This window comes from Terrapene carolina, unplaced genomic scaffold (assembly GCF_002925995.2).
Source record: "Terrapene carolina triunguis isolate 2854851 unplaced genomic scaffold, T_m_triunguis-2.0 Scaffold62, whole genome shotgun sequence".
NCBI classification, from domain to species: Eukaryota; Metazoa; Chordata; order Testudines; family Emydidae; genus Terrapene; species Terrapene triunguis.
Window position 1 is genome coordinate 56,280,878 of NW_020664413.1, and position 18,453 is coordinate 56,299,330.

At 41.6% G+C, this 18,453-nt stretch overlaps 1 protein-coding gene across 2 annotated transcripts in view; it reads right to left on the reverse strand.

Annotated features, from left to right (window-relative positions):
* The window catches only part of TRAK2 (trafficking kinesin protein 2), a 66,434-nt gene that overhangs the window by 31,229 nt on the left and 16,752 nt on the right, over positions 1 to 18,453 (reverse strand). For both annotated transcript variants that reach the window (XM_024200388.2, XM_024200387.2), the window contains exons 2-3: positions 15,150 to 15,465; positions 12,796 to 12,990 (exon numbers count right to left, since the gene is read on the reverse strand). In XM_024200388.2, coding sequence (XP_024056156.2) covers positions 12,796 to 12,990; positions 15,150 to 15,186 — 232 coding nt within the window. In that variant the 5' untranslated portion in view covers positions 15,187 to 15,465. The remainder of the gene's footprint in view (positions 1 to 12,795; positions 12,991 to 15,149; positions 15,466 to 18,453) is intronic.

Here is an 18,453-nt window from a genome sequence, read left to right on the forward strand (position 1 = left end):
CAGTATTTTTAATAATTACAGTGCATGTTTTCCCCCTTTCGCAATTCTCCACCAAAAAATTATGCTTATAAGAAGCACACAGGATCTTTTTTAGGGGAAAAGGCAATATGCCGCATTTATTAAAGACACAACAATTAGCATATGCATTTAATTACACCACACACAGTTCCACCAGTTGATGTTATAGTTACCAGCTTAGAGTCCGGATCAGTCTAGTGGCCAGCTAGATTGATCAAGGTACGGAGGAGCCGGGTGCCGTTAGTCGCGACACGATGCTCCGGGGAAGTCTTGACAGGATGAACCCAAAGTTTTATGGCAAGGCACCCTGTTTATATAGTGATTTTTCTTCATTGGGACCAAAGAGTTTTGCACCATCATGCTGTAATTAATTGTTGTTTGATGAGCGCTTGTTTTTTAAATTGTCCTTCTCGTTCTTTATCACAGCTATCTTGTTCCTATTGATAGGCGCCGGTCTTATTTTTAGAGTTGTTAATTTGACATTTTTATTGGGGCGTGTTGCAGCCTCCTGGCGCCCTTGTGTTTGTCTTTGGTTCCTCCCTCATACATCTGGCTCAGTGATGGCTTTCATACTTCTCTCTTTACACATACATTCCTTATTTACACACAAAACAGAATTAATTTACACAGAACATTTTGAACAGGAACATTAAATTGCAATGTAAAAAAAACAATCATGGCATTCTTTTACTTATTTTAAAATGCTAAACCTACAACAAATTAGTGACCCTCAAAGGTCTGTTACTGCCTTGAAATCAGTTCAGACACAGATTCTGGCTGATTTATTTTTACTTATTGGCCCATTAGGCCATTCCTTTTGTTATTCAAAAAGGGTGGCTGGCAGGATATGATCAAATTATACACCAATACATTTAATACATGCTACATTATTATTTTATTATTTTTTATTCTTTATTTTAAATTACACAAAATACAAACAAAATCCTACTACTAAAATGACGACTGCATCAAGAACACTATAAAACTGCTCCTTGTTGTCTTCCTCATCAAGCGTTGGGGTGTATGCACTGATGATCGTGGCATATTGGTTGTTGCTGAGCTTCAGCCGAAGAGTCATGAGACGCTCGCTGATCCCCATGGGAAGCCCCAAAAGCTGACTGGCGATCTCATTTTTGATGGCAAAGCCAATCCCGTGAATGCATCTCTCTTCGGGTGGCTTTCCTTTCCAAAAGAAGGTGTAGCCACCTCCTTTAATTGGCTATCATTGGCCTGGCAAGTCTCACTAAGAGCTGCAATGTCAATGTTGAGTCTTGCCAGTTCTTCTTTCTGGACATTCACTGCGCTGAGAGTCCAAAAGGGTGCAGACATTCCAGGTGGTGAAATTCATCATCTTTTGTTTTGGCTACGGAGTTGAGTGACCCCACTTAATGTGGCCATCCAGTCGGAAGAGTGAGACAACCTATGTTTGGGGCACCTTTTCTAGTCCCCTCCCCATTTGGGGTCAGCAGAGGGGATCTTAAAAAAAAGTCTGCTCATTCACAGCCACTGCTACCAAAATGCACTTCTATCTCCCCAAGCACAAGATGACTGTCACACAGTTGCCGCCTGCGTACAGATTTGTGACTAAAGACTCCCAGAGATCACTGTTCCTATCCTCAGCTCAGGGCTTTGTGCAGGTGACAGTCCTTTGGCAGAGGCCTGCACATGAAATCTTTTAGCGTAGGGAAACCGGTGCACAGGCGGTGTGTGACCACCCGAGACTTGGCAGGAGGAAAACCCTGGCTCAGTGGCAAGGAGATCCAAGACAACAAGGGGCCTCCCTCTTGCTGCAGCCCTCATCTGCCTTTATAGCCGCAGAGTATTAAAAGGTCCTCTATATGTGCCTGATCCACCGCTGGGGGTCTTGTGAAGTTTGGACCGCGATTAGTCAGGAGCCTGGCCTCAGATCTCCTCGCCAAGGGGGACCCTTCCAGGAGTACAAAAGCTCCAGACTATGTCGCTCTGAGGGTCTTAAGCCAGCGTGGCTTCGGGCCATCCCGATGCACAACTGACATGATCTTCGTGGCACAACAGATTCAGGAGAAGTACAGAGAGCAACACTGGGAACTGTTCATGGCATTCATCAACCTAACCAAGACCTTTGACTCTATCAATTGTGATGCCCTATGGAAGGTGTTGTGTACATTTGGCTGTACACAGAAATACATTTCCATCATCAGACTACTTCATGCCGGGATGACCACCACTATTCTGTGCAATGGCTCAGAGACTGAACCATTCATCATTCGCACTGGTGTCAAGCAGCGCTGTCATTGCTCCAAACACTCTTCTTCGTTTACCTTGCTGTGATCCCAATTCTCATCCGTGATTGCCTTTCTGATGGAATCAGAATTGAGTATCGTATGGTCGATCAACTCCTCAATCTCTGACATCTCCAAACAAAAATCTAAGATCACGAGAATTGCCATCACTGACCTTCAGTATGCAGATGACTGTGTCATTCAGACACACACACATGGCAACCTGCAAAGTACCCTAAATCTTTTTGCAGATGCCTATCGCAGCCTGGGTCTCTCTCTCAACATTGGGAAAACCAAAGTACTCTACCAGCCCACACCTGCACAAACTACTCTTCGTACTCCACAAATTACCATCAGCGGAGAACCCCCGGAAAATGGGGACCATTTTTCATACCTTGGCAGCCACCTCTCCCAAACAGCCAGCATTGGCACAGAAATTGAATACAGGATCCGCTGTGCCAGCACATCCTTTGGAAGACTACTCAACTGAGTCTTCAATGATAGGGATCTGCAAACAGGCACCAAGATCTTGGCTTACAAGGCAGTGGTCATCCCCACCCTTCTCTATGGGTGAGAGACCTGGGTAACCTACAGATGACATCTCAAGTGGCTGGAGTGGCTCCAGCAGCGCTGCCTCAGGAGGATTCTCAGGATCAGCTGGGAAGACCGATGCACTAACATCAGCGTTCTCTCTGCAGCCAACATGAGCAGTATAGAGGCACAGCTCATGAAACACCAACTCTGCTGGACTGGCCACTGTGTACAGTGGCACCGCACCATACACCAAGCCACAGGCTCACTTTGAAGAGAACAGAAGTACTCATGAGACAGAGAAGCTACAAAGGAGGAAAGAAAGGGCACAACAGTCCAGCCAACAACTATGTCTCCTCCAAGATTACACCTGTCAATTCTGTGGGAAAACCTGCAGGGCACATATTGGGCTCCTCTGCCACTTAAAAATCCACCAATGAACCTCCATGGCAGACAACACCCTCGCATCGAGGGATAGCTGAAGAAGAATATGTTGCACATTAATTTGTCCATGTAGACCCAGCTGGTGCACACTAAAGATTCCTTAGTGTGCTCTAACATAGTTTAAAGCATTAACATGTATTTAGTGCGCATCAGCTGGGTCTACACAGACTAATTCAAGTGCCACACATTAGTGTGCTTTAGACAACACATCCATGTAGAATCATTACCCCCTATGTAGACAAGCCCATAGTGTGAAATTTCCAGTGTTTAAATCAGTATTTATACAATGATACTAGGATCTAAGCTACTGTTAGTGTATTGGGTCCAATATACTTTAGAACGGTTATTTTTACAGGAACAAAAGTAATACTGATTTGAAGCTGGTCTCAGAAGAACCATCTCAGCTAGCATATGGAAGCTCTTTTGAAGAGGTCTAGAAAAAGCTGAAAGCATATTGCAAAGATTGGCTTGTACTTTTCCTACACTGAGTAGGTCAGATTCTGCTCCCGGTACACTGGTATAAATCTGGAATAATTTCATTAAGGTCAATTCAGTTACTCAGGGTTTACACAAGTGTAACAGATTAGAATATAACGTTCGGCTTTATTAATGGCTGCACTTTTCCTGCTTTTTTCTTTTCAGAAACCTATCTAAAATGTGCATTTGACTCTTTGATGTAACACTCATTAGTAGTTCCTTCTGTGACAGATATGACAATATCCTGCAACATTCTGGACAAATCTTAAGGAATTATGATGAACATTACTGTATTAAGTTTAATACCTTTGGGGTCCATTGTATTAAAAATGCAGTTGTGTATGTGTTACTGTGGAATTGTATGTAACTCCTCTAGGAGACTGACTAATGCAATTTCTGGGAAGGATTAGGAACTTCAAAGCACCAAAAAGACAATACGTATGAAGTGGATTTCCTAGGAAATACTTGGGATAAGGAGAATGCAAATAATCCACCTCAGAGTCTATCGTTTTAAAGCTGGCCTTGAGAAAAACCCATTCTCTACTAATTACCAGCTTCTGGAAACTCCAGATCAAAGACCCCTGAACTATATAAAGGATGGACTAAACTCTTCATGAGTGTGCTAGTTCTGAGATGAGGCTGTAATGCAGTGGTCTCCAACCTTTTTACACCCAAGATCACTTTTTGAATTTAAGAGCAACCCAGGATCTACCCCGCCCCTTCCCCAAAGCCTTGCCCTGCTCATTCCACCCCCCCGCCCCGTCACTCGCTCTCCCACACCCTCACTCACTTTCACTGGGCTGGGGTAGGGGTTTGGGAGGGGGTGCTGGGGCCAAGGGGTTTGCAGTGTGGGAGGGGGCTCTGGGCTGAGCCTGAGGCAGGGGGTTGAGGTGCAGGAGGGGGTGACGGGTGCAAGCTCTGGGAGGGAGTTTGGGTGCAGGAGAGGGCTCCGGGCTGGGGCAGAGTGTTGAGGTGCAGGAGGGGGTTTGGAGTGCTTGCTCTGGGAAGGGGCTCAGGGCTGGGGAAAGGGCTTGGGATGCAGGAGGGGGTTCGGGGTGCGAGAGGGGGTATGGGGTGCTGGGTCCGGGAGGGGGCTCAGGGCTGGGGTGCAGCCTTTCGCCGGGCGGCATTTACCTTGGGCTGCTCCCAGGAGGCGGCACAGCGAGGCTCAGGCAGGCTCCCTGTGCACCCCGGTCCCACGCCACTTCTGGAAGGGGCCAATGCGCTGCTGCAGCCTCTGGGGGGCGGGCAGGTGGCACATGGATCTGCGTACTGTCTCTATGTGCAAGCACCGCCCCCGCAGCTCCCATTGGCCACAGCTCCCTGTTTCTGGCCAATGGGAGCTATGGGGGCGGTGCTCGCAGGCAGGAGCAACGCGTGGAGGGAGACCCCTGCCCTCCCGCCCCCGGAGCCGCGCTGGCAGCCCCACTGTGCCGCCGGAGATCACGATCGACTGGGAGATTCTCTAGGATGGACCAGTCGATCGCGATCGACTGGTTAGTGACCACTGCTGTAATGGAATTTGTGACGAAGAAGAGAGCCCTCTGTGGGGTTTGAAGGACTAATTTCCTGACAGACCCCCGATGGAGTTGAGGTGATGATCTCCATTTTCTCTGTAATGCTTTTATCTTAACAATAAATAAGTTTGGATAGAAAGAACTATGTGGTATCTTAACGGTGGCCAATTACACTGTTGTTAGTCTCTGAAGAGAAAGCAAAGAGGGCTGCTCATGCAGTCTCACTTTGCTGGTGAATTTACAATATAATCAGGGAGCTGTGCAGCCTCGAAATACCCTGGTCAGAAAGGAGAGACGCATCTCCACCCAAGAGAGGCAACAGCTGGGGAGCCAGAAGCCTAGACTGGGTGCCCTTCCCGGACCATCAAGGGGGAATACAGGTGCAAGTGCCCTGAACTATGACATCTTCTATTATTTTATTCCCAATTATTATCACTTCTAGTGTGGAAACCCATTTTGCCTAACAATTGTTTAAACTTATGCAGTACCCAAGTTTTTTTAAATTGAATGAATGTACATGGATCAATTCTATCCATATCCTCTGATACAGTTGCTATTGGCTGTGGCCCTTCTGTTTGTCTGTAGGATTGCACTTGTGGGGGTTGGTATCATATGTCTCAGAATCCACAGCCTGTTACTCTGAGCCAGTGTCTGTAAATAAATACAATTTGCAACTCTCCTTGAAAGTGTCCAGAGTCCAATAGGTGTGCCAGTCATTAATGACAGGATTAGTTATTGTGTGTAATGGTTTTTTTTTTTGGGTTCCTATAGGGTGCCTAGTGACCACTTAGGGACAAATCCTAACAATAATAAAAATATACAAAAACATCCAGACTACATGGAACTCTAAATCCTAAAATGGAGTAGCTCTTCTTAATAACAAGAATTCATCTTACTTGGATGGAGTTTCACTATATTTGTTAAGGAATGCATTATTTTGAAAACTACAAGAGTATTTCTACAGTAACTCCAAGAATCTCTCTCCTGATCAGGTTACATTTTTCCTTCTAGAAGGGATATTTTTCTTTGAATTTCCTTTTTTTAAGATTTCAGAAAAAATAAATTCCACTGGATGAACTGGAAAGTCATGTTTAGTCCCATTTTAGAGATTTTTGTGAAAGGAAGGAATCCCAATGAATAACTAAGTAAAATCACTGTCTCTTTATTTGCAAAAATACCACCCACTCTACTGCCTTGATTACAATCAGTTAATAGAACAATTAACTTTCTGAGGGTTTTTTGTTTGTTTCAAAAGCCTTGCATCTTACTCTGAAGGCTACGAATTCAGTCTCTGATGGACTGCTCAAAGGGCCTCTTGTGTGAGAACAGTTTGATACTGAAAAATTGCGCTTTGAGACACTGACAACAAAAGTACCTCAGTAAAGCTTGTAAAGTTGTTTTCAAATCTAAGTGAACTGTGGTCTCAATTTTTCTGGGCTCAGAGGCAAGAACACACCCTATTGATACACAGCAATGTGCTTTAAGGCAATAGTAAAGCTTTCACTTTACTTGTTTTTAAAATTTTCTTATCAGAAAACTAGGGCAATAAAACACAGTCTAGTCAATATTTAAACATCTGACACATTTAGATAGAATTCTGAACTGAACCTTTGAGCCATAGAACAAAATTCTATTTAGATTGTGGGACATCATGTCAAGCCAAATTCAGATGATAATTTCTTTTTATTACTATACTCCCTAGGAGGAAGCCCACAGACTAATGACAAAATCTTCTTAGTGAGGCATGTACAAGGAAAATTTGTTTCACAGTGAATATTATATTATGTCCAAATATAATATTAACCTCTACTAAAAGCTATTTTCTTCCAGTTGCTGTATGAAAAGTCATTTCATTTCCCTATTTTCCTGTGGAAAATATGTACCTAGTGCCCCTACCAATTCCTCAAAATACTCAGATTCTCCCACCCCCACATTCAATCCTTTTGGGAGCCTACTATGACATTTCATGTTAACAAATTCAAATTCAAACTCTTCAAAAATGCTCTATGACTGGGCCATTTTCTCCCTGAAAAGCTGCCAGCTTTACTATCAGGACTACAGCTGTCGATTAATTGCAGTTAACTCACACAATTAACTCAAAAAATTAATCGCGATTAAAAAAATTAACAGCGATTAATCGCACTGTTAAACAATAGAATACCAATTGAAATTTATTAAATATTTTTGGATGTTTTTCTACATTTTCAAATATATTGATTTCTATTACAACACAAATACAAAGTGTACAGTGCTCACTTTATATTATTTTTATTACAAATATTTGCACTGTAAAATGATAAACAAAAATAGTATTTTTCAATTCACCTCATACAAGTACTGTAGTGCAGTCTCTTTATTGTGAAAGTGTAACTTACAAATGTAGATTTTTTTTGTTACATAACTGCACTCAAAAACAAAACAATGTAAAACTTTACAGCCTACAAGTCCACTCAGTCCTACTTCTTGTTCAGCCAATCACTAAGACAAACAAGTTTGGTTACATTTACGGGAGATAATGCTGCCTGCTTCTTATTTACAATATCACCTGAAAGTGAGAACAGGCATTCGCATGACACTTTTATAGCCGAAATTGCAAGGTATTTACGTGCCAGATATGCTAAACATTCGTATGCCCCTTCATGCTTCGGCCACCATTCCAGAGAACACGCTTCCATGCTGATGATGCTCGTTAAAAAGAAAAATGCATTAATTAAATTTGTGACTGAACTCCTTGGGGGAGAACTGTACGTCTCCTGCTCTGTTTTACCCGCATTCTGCCATATATTTCATGTTATAGCAGTCTCGGATGAGGACCCAGCACATGTTCGTTTTAAGAACACTTTCACAGCAGATTTGACAAAACACAAAGAAGGTACCAATGTGAGATTTCTAAAAATAGCTACAGAACTCGACTCAAGGTTTAAGAATCTGAACTGCCTTCCAAAATCTGAGAGGGACGAGGTGTGGAGCATACTTTCGGAAGTCTTAAAAGAGCAACGCTCTGATGCGGAAACTACAGAACCCAAACCACCAAAAAAGAAAATCAACCTTCTGCGGGGGGCATCTGACTCAGATGATGAAAATGAACATGCGTCGGTCCACTCTGCTTCGGATCGTTATCGAGCAGAACCCGTCATCAGCCTGGATGCATGTCCTCTGGAATGGTGGTTGAAGCCTGAAGGGACATATGAATCTTTAGCGCATCTGGCACGTAAATATCTTGCAACGCCGGCTACAAGAGTGCCATGCGAACGTCTTTTCAGGTGACATGGTAAACAAGAAGCGGGCAGCATTATCTCCTGCAAATAGAAACCAAACTTGTTTGTCTGAACAATGAGGAGTCCTTGTGGCACCTTAGAGAATAACAAATGTATTTGGGCATAAGCTTTCGTGGGCTAAAACCCACTTCATCAGATGCAGATACAGACTAACACGGCTACCGCTCTGAAACTTGTTTGTCTGAGTAATTGGCTGAAATAGGACTGAGTGGCCATGTAGGCGCTAAGGTTTTACATTGTTTTGTTTTTGAATGCAGTTATTTTTCATACATAATTCTACATTTGTAAGTTCAACTTTCATGATAAAGAGATTGCACTACAGTATTTGTATTAGGTGAATTGAAAAATACTATTTCTTTTGTTTTTTTACAGTGCAAATATTTGTAATCAAAAACAAAGTGAGCACTGTACACTTTGTATTCTGTGTTGTAATTAAAATCAACATATTTGAAAATGTAGAAAACATCCAAAATATTTAAATAAATGGTATTCTATTATTGTTTAATCGCACGATTAATCACGATTAATTTTTTTTTTAAATCGTGATTAATTTTTTTAATTGCATGACAGCCCTAATGGGAAGATAACCAATTGATAGTCACTGAATTTGTCTGCCTTTCCAGCATGTGATATGATCAATGCTGATTGGATTCCTACTGCAGTTAAAAAATATTTGCCATTCGCAGGAAATCTTCTACCACACAAAGAATCCAAAAGTACTTCACATGTGAGTCCAGTCCTGCAAGATACTAAGCACCCTTACTTCTGAACAACAAATACGAAAAGAGGTTGTTCCGTATCTCATATCATCAGGCCCTACACAAACAAAGCAGCAATGAAATGCAGCCACCTCTGAGGTGGAGGGTGGCAATGAACTGTCATTCAATAAACTACTACACAGCATGACAAGAATGGACATTTTTGCAAAAGGCAACGGGGAACATCCTTACTCTTACCGAAATGGCCAGAGGATCACTAAGGTTCATGTCGAGTAGATAACAACTTTGTTTTCATTTGAAAGACTTTAACCCCGGCAACTCCCTGGTAGCCAGTTTTTCCTATTTCAGAGGTGTAAAGCTCCAGGACAATGCTGTGATTTACACCTGTGGGTTTAAGGAGTCTTTGCCTACCTACAGTGCTTAGACGCTGTTACCCCGCAGAAGAAATATCAGTTTTTTCAACTCTAGCTGAAGTGGGGGCGGGGGGGGAGGGAGAATGGTACACAGCAGTATAACTTCACCCAAAGCATGAACTATCATTCTCATGGCTTCAGCATTTTGGAATCTCATTAAGGATATTTCAGGTTAATACCTTCATCAACTGACTGCTGAGCATTTGTGACTTAAAGGTTCAGTAAAACCTCAGTTTCTCTCCCTATAATAACCAGGAGTTATGGGGTAGTAGCCACTGTCAACAGTGAATTTAATTTTTATGTTCCAACTACTTTGCTGCTTACTTGAAAACCTATTAAGTCTAAATGTAAAGTGCTTCCATTTCAGTTTATCTAGTAATTTATTTATAAAATACGGTATTATGATATCAAACCTTGACTTTTAAATGTTCTCAATTAAGGTTAAATTGTTAAAGCTAAGAATGCACTCAACTGAAATTAGTTTTCAGGTGCAAGCCTCTAGGTAGATTAGAGACAATTTAACTTAGAGGACACTTTGAATGATAGAACCAAACTTTATTTAAGGGGAAAATGATCAGTTAAGCAAAACAGGCATACAATTACCATTTATACTGATGCAACAATTATACTCACATTAAAAGATGGAATGGTGCATCATTGGGTGATCAGACCACTGAGAACAGAATGAAGTATAATCCTGTAATCTAACGGTACCTTTTGGTGTTAATTTGCGCTCTCCACAATTTAGCAAGGCTACTCCTGTTATATTCCATTTTAATACTAATTAACACTAAACCTACTATAAAACCCTATATTTAGTGCCCTACCAAATTCATGGTCCATTTTGGTCAATTTCACAGTCACAGGATTTTTAAAATCATAAATTTCATGATTTCAACTATTTAAATCTGAAATTTCACGGTACTGTAATTGTAAGGGTCTTGACCCACAAAGGAGTTGTGTGGGTGGATGGGGTTTTGCCAGGTTATTGTAGGAGGGTTGTGATACTGCTACCCTTACTTCTGCACTGTTGCTGGCGGCGGCGCCGCCTTCAGTGCTGGGTGCCCGGCCAACAGTCACTGCTCTCCAGCCGCCCAGCTCTGAAGGCAGTGCAGAAGTAAGGGTAGCAATATCGCGACCCCCCCAAAAAAATTAACCTTGTGACCCCCCTGCAACTCCCTTTTGGGTCGGGACCCCCATTTGAGAAACACTGGTCTCCCCTGTGAAATCTATATAGTATAGGGTAAAAGCACACAAAAGACCAGATTTCACAGGGGGAGACCAGATTTCATGGTTGTGAATTTGGTAGGGCCCTAACTATATTCTAATTTCCACCACCTTTTCATTGGCTCTTTACATTACACATAATTTAAATTAACATCTGCACCAATATCCTTCCATGCTATCAGTTCAGATAGCATTTTAATAAAATATTCAAAATTCTCTAAACCCTTGTTAAAAACTCTGCTAGAACCAGTTATAACAAGAAACACAGCCACAACATAACCTTGAGTCATTTCCTCACTAAATTAAAATTTCCCATCTTCCTGTCTCCAACTTATCTCTAACTTTTACTCAAACTAACAAACTCAATTTCCCATACTCTATACAGTACTTAACCTAACTTAACCAAAACCTAATTTCTACTTATTTCTCAACCTAACATCCTATAGGCTACAAATGTTTTATGTAATAAAAGTTTTCTAAAAATGTTTTTCCTGACAGTGAACATGACAATATATTTATATAGTGAACATTAAAGTGTACATTAATTTGAAAAGGACACCACATCAAGATGATTTAGGCTAAAAATTAGCTTTGGTAAGAACAAGGTTTTACAAACTAAAGCAGAAATATTGTAACTACAGTTTTGTTTCAAATTTCAATGGAAACAGTGATTTGGATTTAAATGTTGCCTTACAGTGATTCCAACCCAAAATATCTTAGGTCAGAGCTATTACACAAGAATCAAAGTCAAACTGCCCACAGGCAAAAGTAAAACTGACTAATCAGTTTTCATTAACCAATCTGAGAGAAATGCTCAGAGCAAATAAGCATTATTGTTTTTTGGCTTTTTAATAAATTAGGTTTCCCTAATCTTAAGATGTTACTGATAACAGGTAAAGATTTTCTTAAATATGAGTTTTAATTGGACAGCATCTCTTTAGTTATATTGGCTGATCCAATTGCTTTATAACAACAGTTCGCATTTGTTTTGTTTTTTAAAAATAAGTAAAATTTCTTTATTAAGAAGAAACAGTGTGTTTTAGGTTGTTCTTATCTCATCTCTTCCCACTTGTGTTTACATAGCCATATATTTTAAAACAAAAGTGGTATTTTAAAACAAGTTATAACTGGGACAAATTATGCATGACACTGAGCAATACCTGGTATATTCCAGGTTCGCTTCATCATACTTAGGGAACCACATGCACTAATACCGTTTCTGCTCCCAATTTCCCCATGAAGCCCAAATGACTTCAATTGCAATAAAACAGGACTATATCTATGACTTGCAGAGCATTACAGCAAGACCCTTTACTGCAGTGATCCCCAACGCGGCGCCCGCCGGGGCATTTATGTGCGCCCGCCTAGTGCCCAGCAGGGGAGAGAAGCCGCGGCCCCGCGCCTGCCGGGGACAGAGAACTCAGGCTGCGGGTGCGGTGTTCTCTGTTCCCGGCAGGCGCGGGGCCCACCTAGTGCCCAGCAGGGGAGAGAAGCTGCGGCCCCGTGCCTGCTGGGGACAGAGTACTCCGGGGCTGCGGGCGCCAGTGTTCTCTGTCCTTGCGGCTTCTCTCTTCTCTCTGGATTCATATATTATGAATATGATGTTTTTATATTATTTAATGTACAAATACAAAATAAGCCTTGAAAAATTGTTGGCGCCCGCCACACTCCTCTGAAAACATGAATGTGCTACTGACCACAAAAAGGTTGGGGACCACTGCTTTACTGCTTATGCACAGACTCTAGCTTCTTGGAACAGTGAATTACAAACGTTTCCCTGTGAACAGAGCTTTTTGTTTTGCCTGTGTTCACAATGCTCTGAATCTTTCAGTAAGAGAGTACTTTTTAATCACTTTAATGACTTCATTTCACATGATGCAAAGATCTCCACGATAACCAGAAATACTCACTCATGTAACGGAGGGTCTCCTCAGCAAGGACAGGAGAGATGGTTTGGGGGACATGGCTATAGCGGGAGGGGGCCTGGAGCCAGTCTTGGTTGTCATATGGATACAGAGTGTCCGCTCGCAGCTTATACTGTGGTAGCTGTTCTTCCAGCATGTTCACCAGTTCTACTTCAGGAAGGTCCCCATTGGAGCAGACATCTAAAGATGAACATGTGCCATGAAACCAAAGCAGGCACATTACTATTAAATCTGCTATTTTAAAAACCCACAGATTTGAAAAGAATTGTTCTACATAGGAGGGATTACACAAGGATATTTCACTTTGACCAGCAAATGAATTTGCACTAGTAGCATGATTTTTTAATATTAGTATTTGCAATATCCTTATTCTCCTTAATTGATCCCTTTACTTCTAGTGAATCTAGCAGACTCACTGATTCTCATAGGCTTCCTGGCTCTGACATATTTAAGTTTTATTATTTGTTTTTATGTCTGGCTATTAGCTCTCAAAGTCCATCACAGCTCTCCTAACTTCCATGTTTCATTTTACCTGCTATAGGTTGTACTACCTTCTGTAGGCTTTACTCTGGCTGCATTTCCCTTTTCGGAAGGAAATCTGTTTGTCTTGAATATCCTCTTGCACCTTTCAATTTAACCACACTTTTTTCTTGCCTTTCTGTTTCTCTCTCAGTTTAGTGATGCATATCCCTTCTGTGACACCCTAATGGTAGAATACATTTCATTTATTTAAAAACTTAGCTTTTTTTTTTTTTTTAAAAACCATGAGAAATGTTATGGATTGGAGTGAACATGTGGAGTGACTCCTCCTCACCCCCCAAAATGGAGGGCAGTTTCTAATTCTATCTTTGTATTCCACCAATAGAAAAATGAAAGGAAAGCACCTAGTAGTATATTACACTTAGATACCATCATTTAAAGCACAAGTACACCTAGTTCAGAGGTGTCAGAGCTTTTCAGCCTGAGTGCCAAATGTATTTCAAAAGGGACACAATCAAGACATAGGGACAGATTCTCTGTCTTGTTCTGGTCCCTTTGCACTGTTCAAGGGAGGGGAAACGCAAGAAGCCTGCTGAAGAGTCTCCCTGCCCAGAGGTCAGACCCAATTAAGCTGACACCTGCTCTCCTGGGCATAAGGGATGGGAAGTGGCTGGGGCATGCTGTGCTCTGCCTATACCTAGCTAGCGTAAGGTCCTTTGGGGACCATACCCAGCTGATGCAGAGAATCAAGGAGCTGTAACTGGTTGCTGGTTTTCAGTTTTTCTTTTTCACCTCTCCTGGGTTGCCCTGTGTGCAGGAGGGCAGCCATCCTTTGCCAGGTACTGGCCTAGACTGAGATACAGCCAACCAAGTTCCTATCCTGCTCCTCCTAGGGCTCCCACAGCCAGCAGGGAAGCAGGCAATGGAGCACCTAGTACTACACTCTCCTCCCTTCCCTCCAATGCAGCAGGCAGCCAGCAGCAGCAGCAGCTCAGAGTACTCCCAGATCTTAACAGGACTTCTCCTGGAGTTACAGTGGTGGACCTGGGAGGCAGTGCCCGTGAACTCCCTCCTTCCTGGTGACAGGCCTGATTCAAACATGTCAGTTTATAGGTCACAGGGCATACATAACTGAGGGTACATATTTTCAATCCATAATCAAATACAAGTTTTCTTCTCAGGGACAGTCTTCCTTAAGGGACACATATTGGACACCACTCCACAGGCTGTTAGCTGAAGAGTTGTGTTTATATTCCAACGTGCATTCTTTAGAAATCTCAAAGTTATATCAATGATCTCTGACATTTTTGAGGCACAACCTCCTCTGGGTTACAAATATGAAAAAAAAGGCACAGAATTCAGGGGAGTCTGAATAAGTTACAGCAAAGAGATCCAAGAGGAAGGAAGGAACTTGGCCACAATTCTCCACTCACCATGAATGGGAAGGGAGAGGCAGCAGTGGCCTGGATTACGGTCAGGCTTTTTACCTGAAAATATAAAGTATTCTTACAGCTTCAACTATCACATTTGAAGCCACATCTTTCTTTTTCTGTCAATTCCCACCACTCCTTCAAAAACCACTTGGGGTCTCCAACACTCATTCATTCCATCCCTGATAAGAACAAACATTTATCTACTGGGGAAAAGTTTTATGTGGTGAGAAAAATATAATAATGGATGGTTTGGAAGGGTGGAGAATGAATTAATTTAGTTTATGAAGGATCTACTATTCTTGTTCATGTGCACTACTGGATAACTGCTTCACACAATTTCAAGCTGAGATCAGGGGTTTCAGGCTAGTTGTACTCAAAATACTCCATGAATTTGCAGTTGAGACTGGAGCTGCCCTTCCAACTTACCAGTGATGCTCTCCGGATCTCCGTGGTTGATATTCATGAGGGTTTCTTCACGCTTCAGTTATTTAGGAATGGCATTCTGTGTTCAAGTTGTGCATAATCCCTTTCTTGCTTTGGTTGAAGGATAACTTTGGTTTGAAGTGAGATCCATCAAGCTACCTAGGCATTAATTACTCTGGTTTTCTTAACTCACTTCTACTGGCTGGGTTATATTCTTGGTTTGACACTTGATACTTCATCTGAGGTACAGATCAGTAAAAGTTTTATCTGACATACTGTGCAAGCTTCATGTGATGGTTTCTCTTAGATCAGCCATCATCTAGAAATCAAAGACATGGAATATGTTGGATTGTAATTTATATATTACATGCAAAGAGCAGCATGAAATGAACCAAAACAAAAACAAAATTCTCTATAAAGATAGTAAATCTCAGTTTTGGTAACTCACAATTCTCATCTGTTGCTGTCTACTCATTTCCCCTTCCAATAAAATATTTAATGTATGACCGGGTTGTTCGCTGCTGTAGGACATTCTCTTTTGCCCTAAGACATGGCTGCTTCAGCTAAGTAGATTCCCTGCAGCCTCATAGACAAAGGGGTTTAAATTATTTTTCAAGTACAGTAATGGTTTCTAAAGGACAGGACTTAGTCATCTCTTTAGATACATCAAAACAACACTCTAACAAACACAAAGCTGTATGACTCTGCTCTTTAGTAAAATTATTTTAAAGGGAAAAAAATCAAGTGTGTGCCCTAACAGGAAAATCGCATAATGGTTCACTGTAAAAATCTCACACAACTGGTTGTGCCTGCTTAGCAGCCCAGGTCTAAAATAGAAGTGATGTTACAGTTTAAGATTGAGGTGAACTGCCAGAACAGTTTAAGGAAGCCAAGCTTTTGCTGTCCTCTAGCCAGGATTGCTAGTTTATCATGTAAACTTACAAAAATAGCGATAGATGATACAGTCTAACTCAAAAAGCGAGGTCTCTGCATCCAAGCTCTTTTGCTAACTTCAGCAATCTGAAATTTTCTTGAAGTTGTAGATAAGTTTCAAGAATGCTTTTTAGATTTCCTCAAAGTCTCCCATTATCTACCACAGCTAGCACAGATTTGACTTGCTGTCAACAGTAACATCTCACTTGGCAGGATCAGAATAGACAATGCAGAAACTTCCTAAAGGGAGTCTGCCATTTCCTCTAGCTGTAGAATTTGGCTGCAGACCAAGAAAGGACCTTCATCCATTAAGGTTGATTCAGACTTGCCAGCAGCAATATCTACCTGCCTTGTGGTCCCTCCTGTTTTTAGGAAAAGAGACACAGCTATTAGCTGCTTTAAAATAAAATAATAATATAATCCCAGTTGTTATCTATTACTGCAGATATTTACTTAATAAAATCATCAGTAGTTAATTTTCTAGGTAGATTTCAGAAGTGCCCATCACTTTTCAGTATTTCCATAGCTGGGATTAGTGCTGGTATCTTATTTCATGGAGGCTGTCATTTAAATAGGTTGCAGAAGGAAGCCTAGTATCATTATATATAAAACATGATTTATAGAACATTCTGAAATGCCAGGGGATGGACTAGACCAGCGGTTCTCAAACTGTGGCTCGGGACCCCAAAGTGGGTCATGACCCCATTTTAATGGGGTCATCAGGCCTGGCTTAGACTTGCTGGGGCCCAGGGATGAAGCCTGAGCCACACCACCCCGGGCCAAAGCCCAAGCCCGAGGGCTTCCACCCTGGGTGGTGGGGCTCAAGTTACAGGCCCCCTGCCTGGGGCTGAAGCCCTTGGGTTTAGTCTTTGGACCCCCTGTCCAGGCCAGTGAAGTTTGGGCTTTGGCTTTGACCCCCCCTACACACCTGGGGCGGCAGAGTTTGGGCAGGCTTAGGCTTCGGTCCCCCCGCTCCTAAGGTCATGTCGTAATTTTTGATGTCAGAAGGGGGTTGCAGTGCAATGAAGTTTGAGAACCCCTGGACTAGATGATATCCATAATAGGTCTTTTGCAGCACTGATTTGATTGCTTAGTGAGCTGACTGCATTAAGGGTTTGAGAATTTAAAACATTTTGAAAAGGTATATTTTTAAAAACACGGCTGTTACATTAACTCAACAGAAATGCCACTTAAAAAATGTTGAAAGTCTCAGATTTCCTGTGTACTCAAGTTATGAGGCAATTCCTTAATTTATTTACATTAGACCATCAAGATGGCCATTTCTTTTCTGATTGCAAATGAGCTAAGAGTCGAGATCTCTTAAAAAAGCTGTACTCTAGAGACCATAACACTTATCAATTGCTATTATACAATAGAGCAAAAAGATGCATCAAGCAAAACTGATGTAATATAAAATACATCTATTTATAATGCAAATAGGTCAAAAGTTTAGTCTCATATGTAATCTAAAAAATTAGCAAAGTGATATCCCAAGGCTTGCTCGATTAATGCAGTTTGATCCTCTTTACTTTACTTGTTTCCATAAATCATCATCATGAATTTTGTTGGGTCGCCCCATCTCAAAAAAGATATATTGGAACTGGAAAAGGTTCAAAAAAGGGAAACACAAATGATTAGAGGTATGGAGCAGCTTCCATATGAGGAGAGATTAATAAGATTGGGACTCTTCAGCTTGGTAAAGAGATGACTAAGGGGGCGGGGGATATGACTGAGGTCTATAAAATCATGACCGGTGTGGACAAAGTAAATAAGGAAGTGTGTTTTACTCCTTCTCATAACACAAGAACTAGGGGTCACCAAATGAAATTATAGGCAGCAGGTTTAACACAAACAAAAGGAAGTATTTCTTCACACAACGCACAGTCAACCTGTGGAACTCTTTTCCAGAGAATGTTGTGAACTGAGAGTAGGCTCAACACTGCTAGAAGTGTCACCTGAATTGCACATTCAGTACCACAAAAAGCCAAGCTGACCTCCTACAATACTTATAACCTAATGGAAGAGACTAAGATAACAAAATGTTTTTTCACTGACTGAGCAACGTTATTCATCAAATGTTTCAAAACGGTCCACTACATTTCCTCTGCTGTACGAAGTTTGGCATTTTTTATCTAAAACATGCACACCAACTTCAAACTCTCAATGGATCTTAACTCAGCTATGAGCCTGAAATACCCAAATACACACAGATTTCGCATCAAGCAGTTTACCTGCACCTAAAAAATTCCCCAAACTTTGGCCAGATCTTGTAACCTTCACTTATGAGTAGTCTCATTCAGCTCATTGGCACTACTCACATCACCAAGGTCCGCAAGACTGGGCCTTTTATGTGTAGATGTCAGCAGAGCGATAC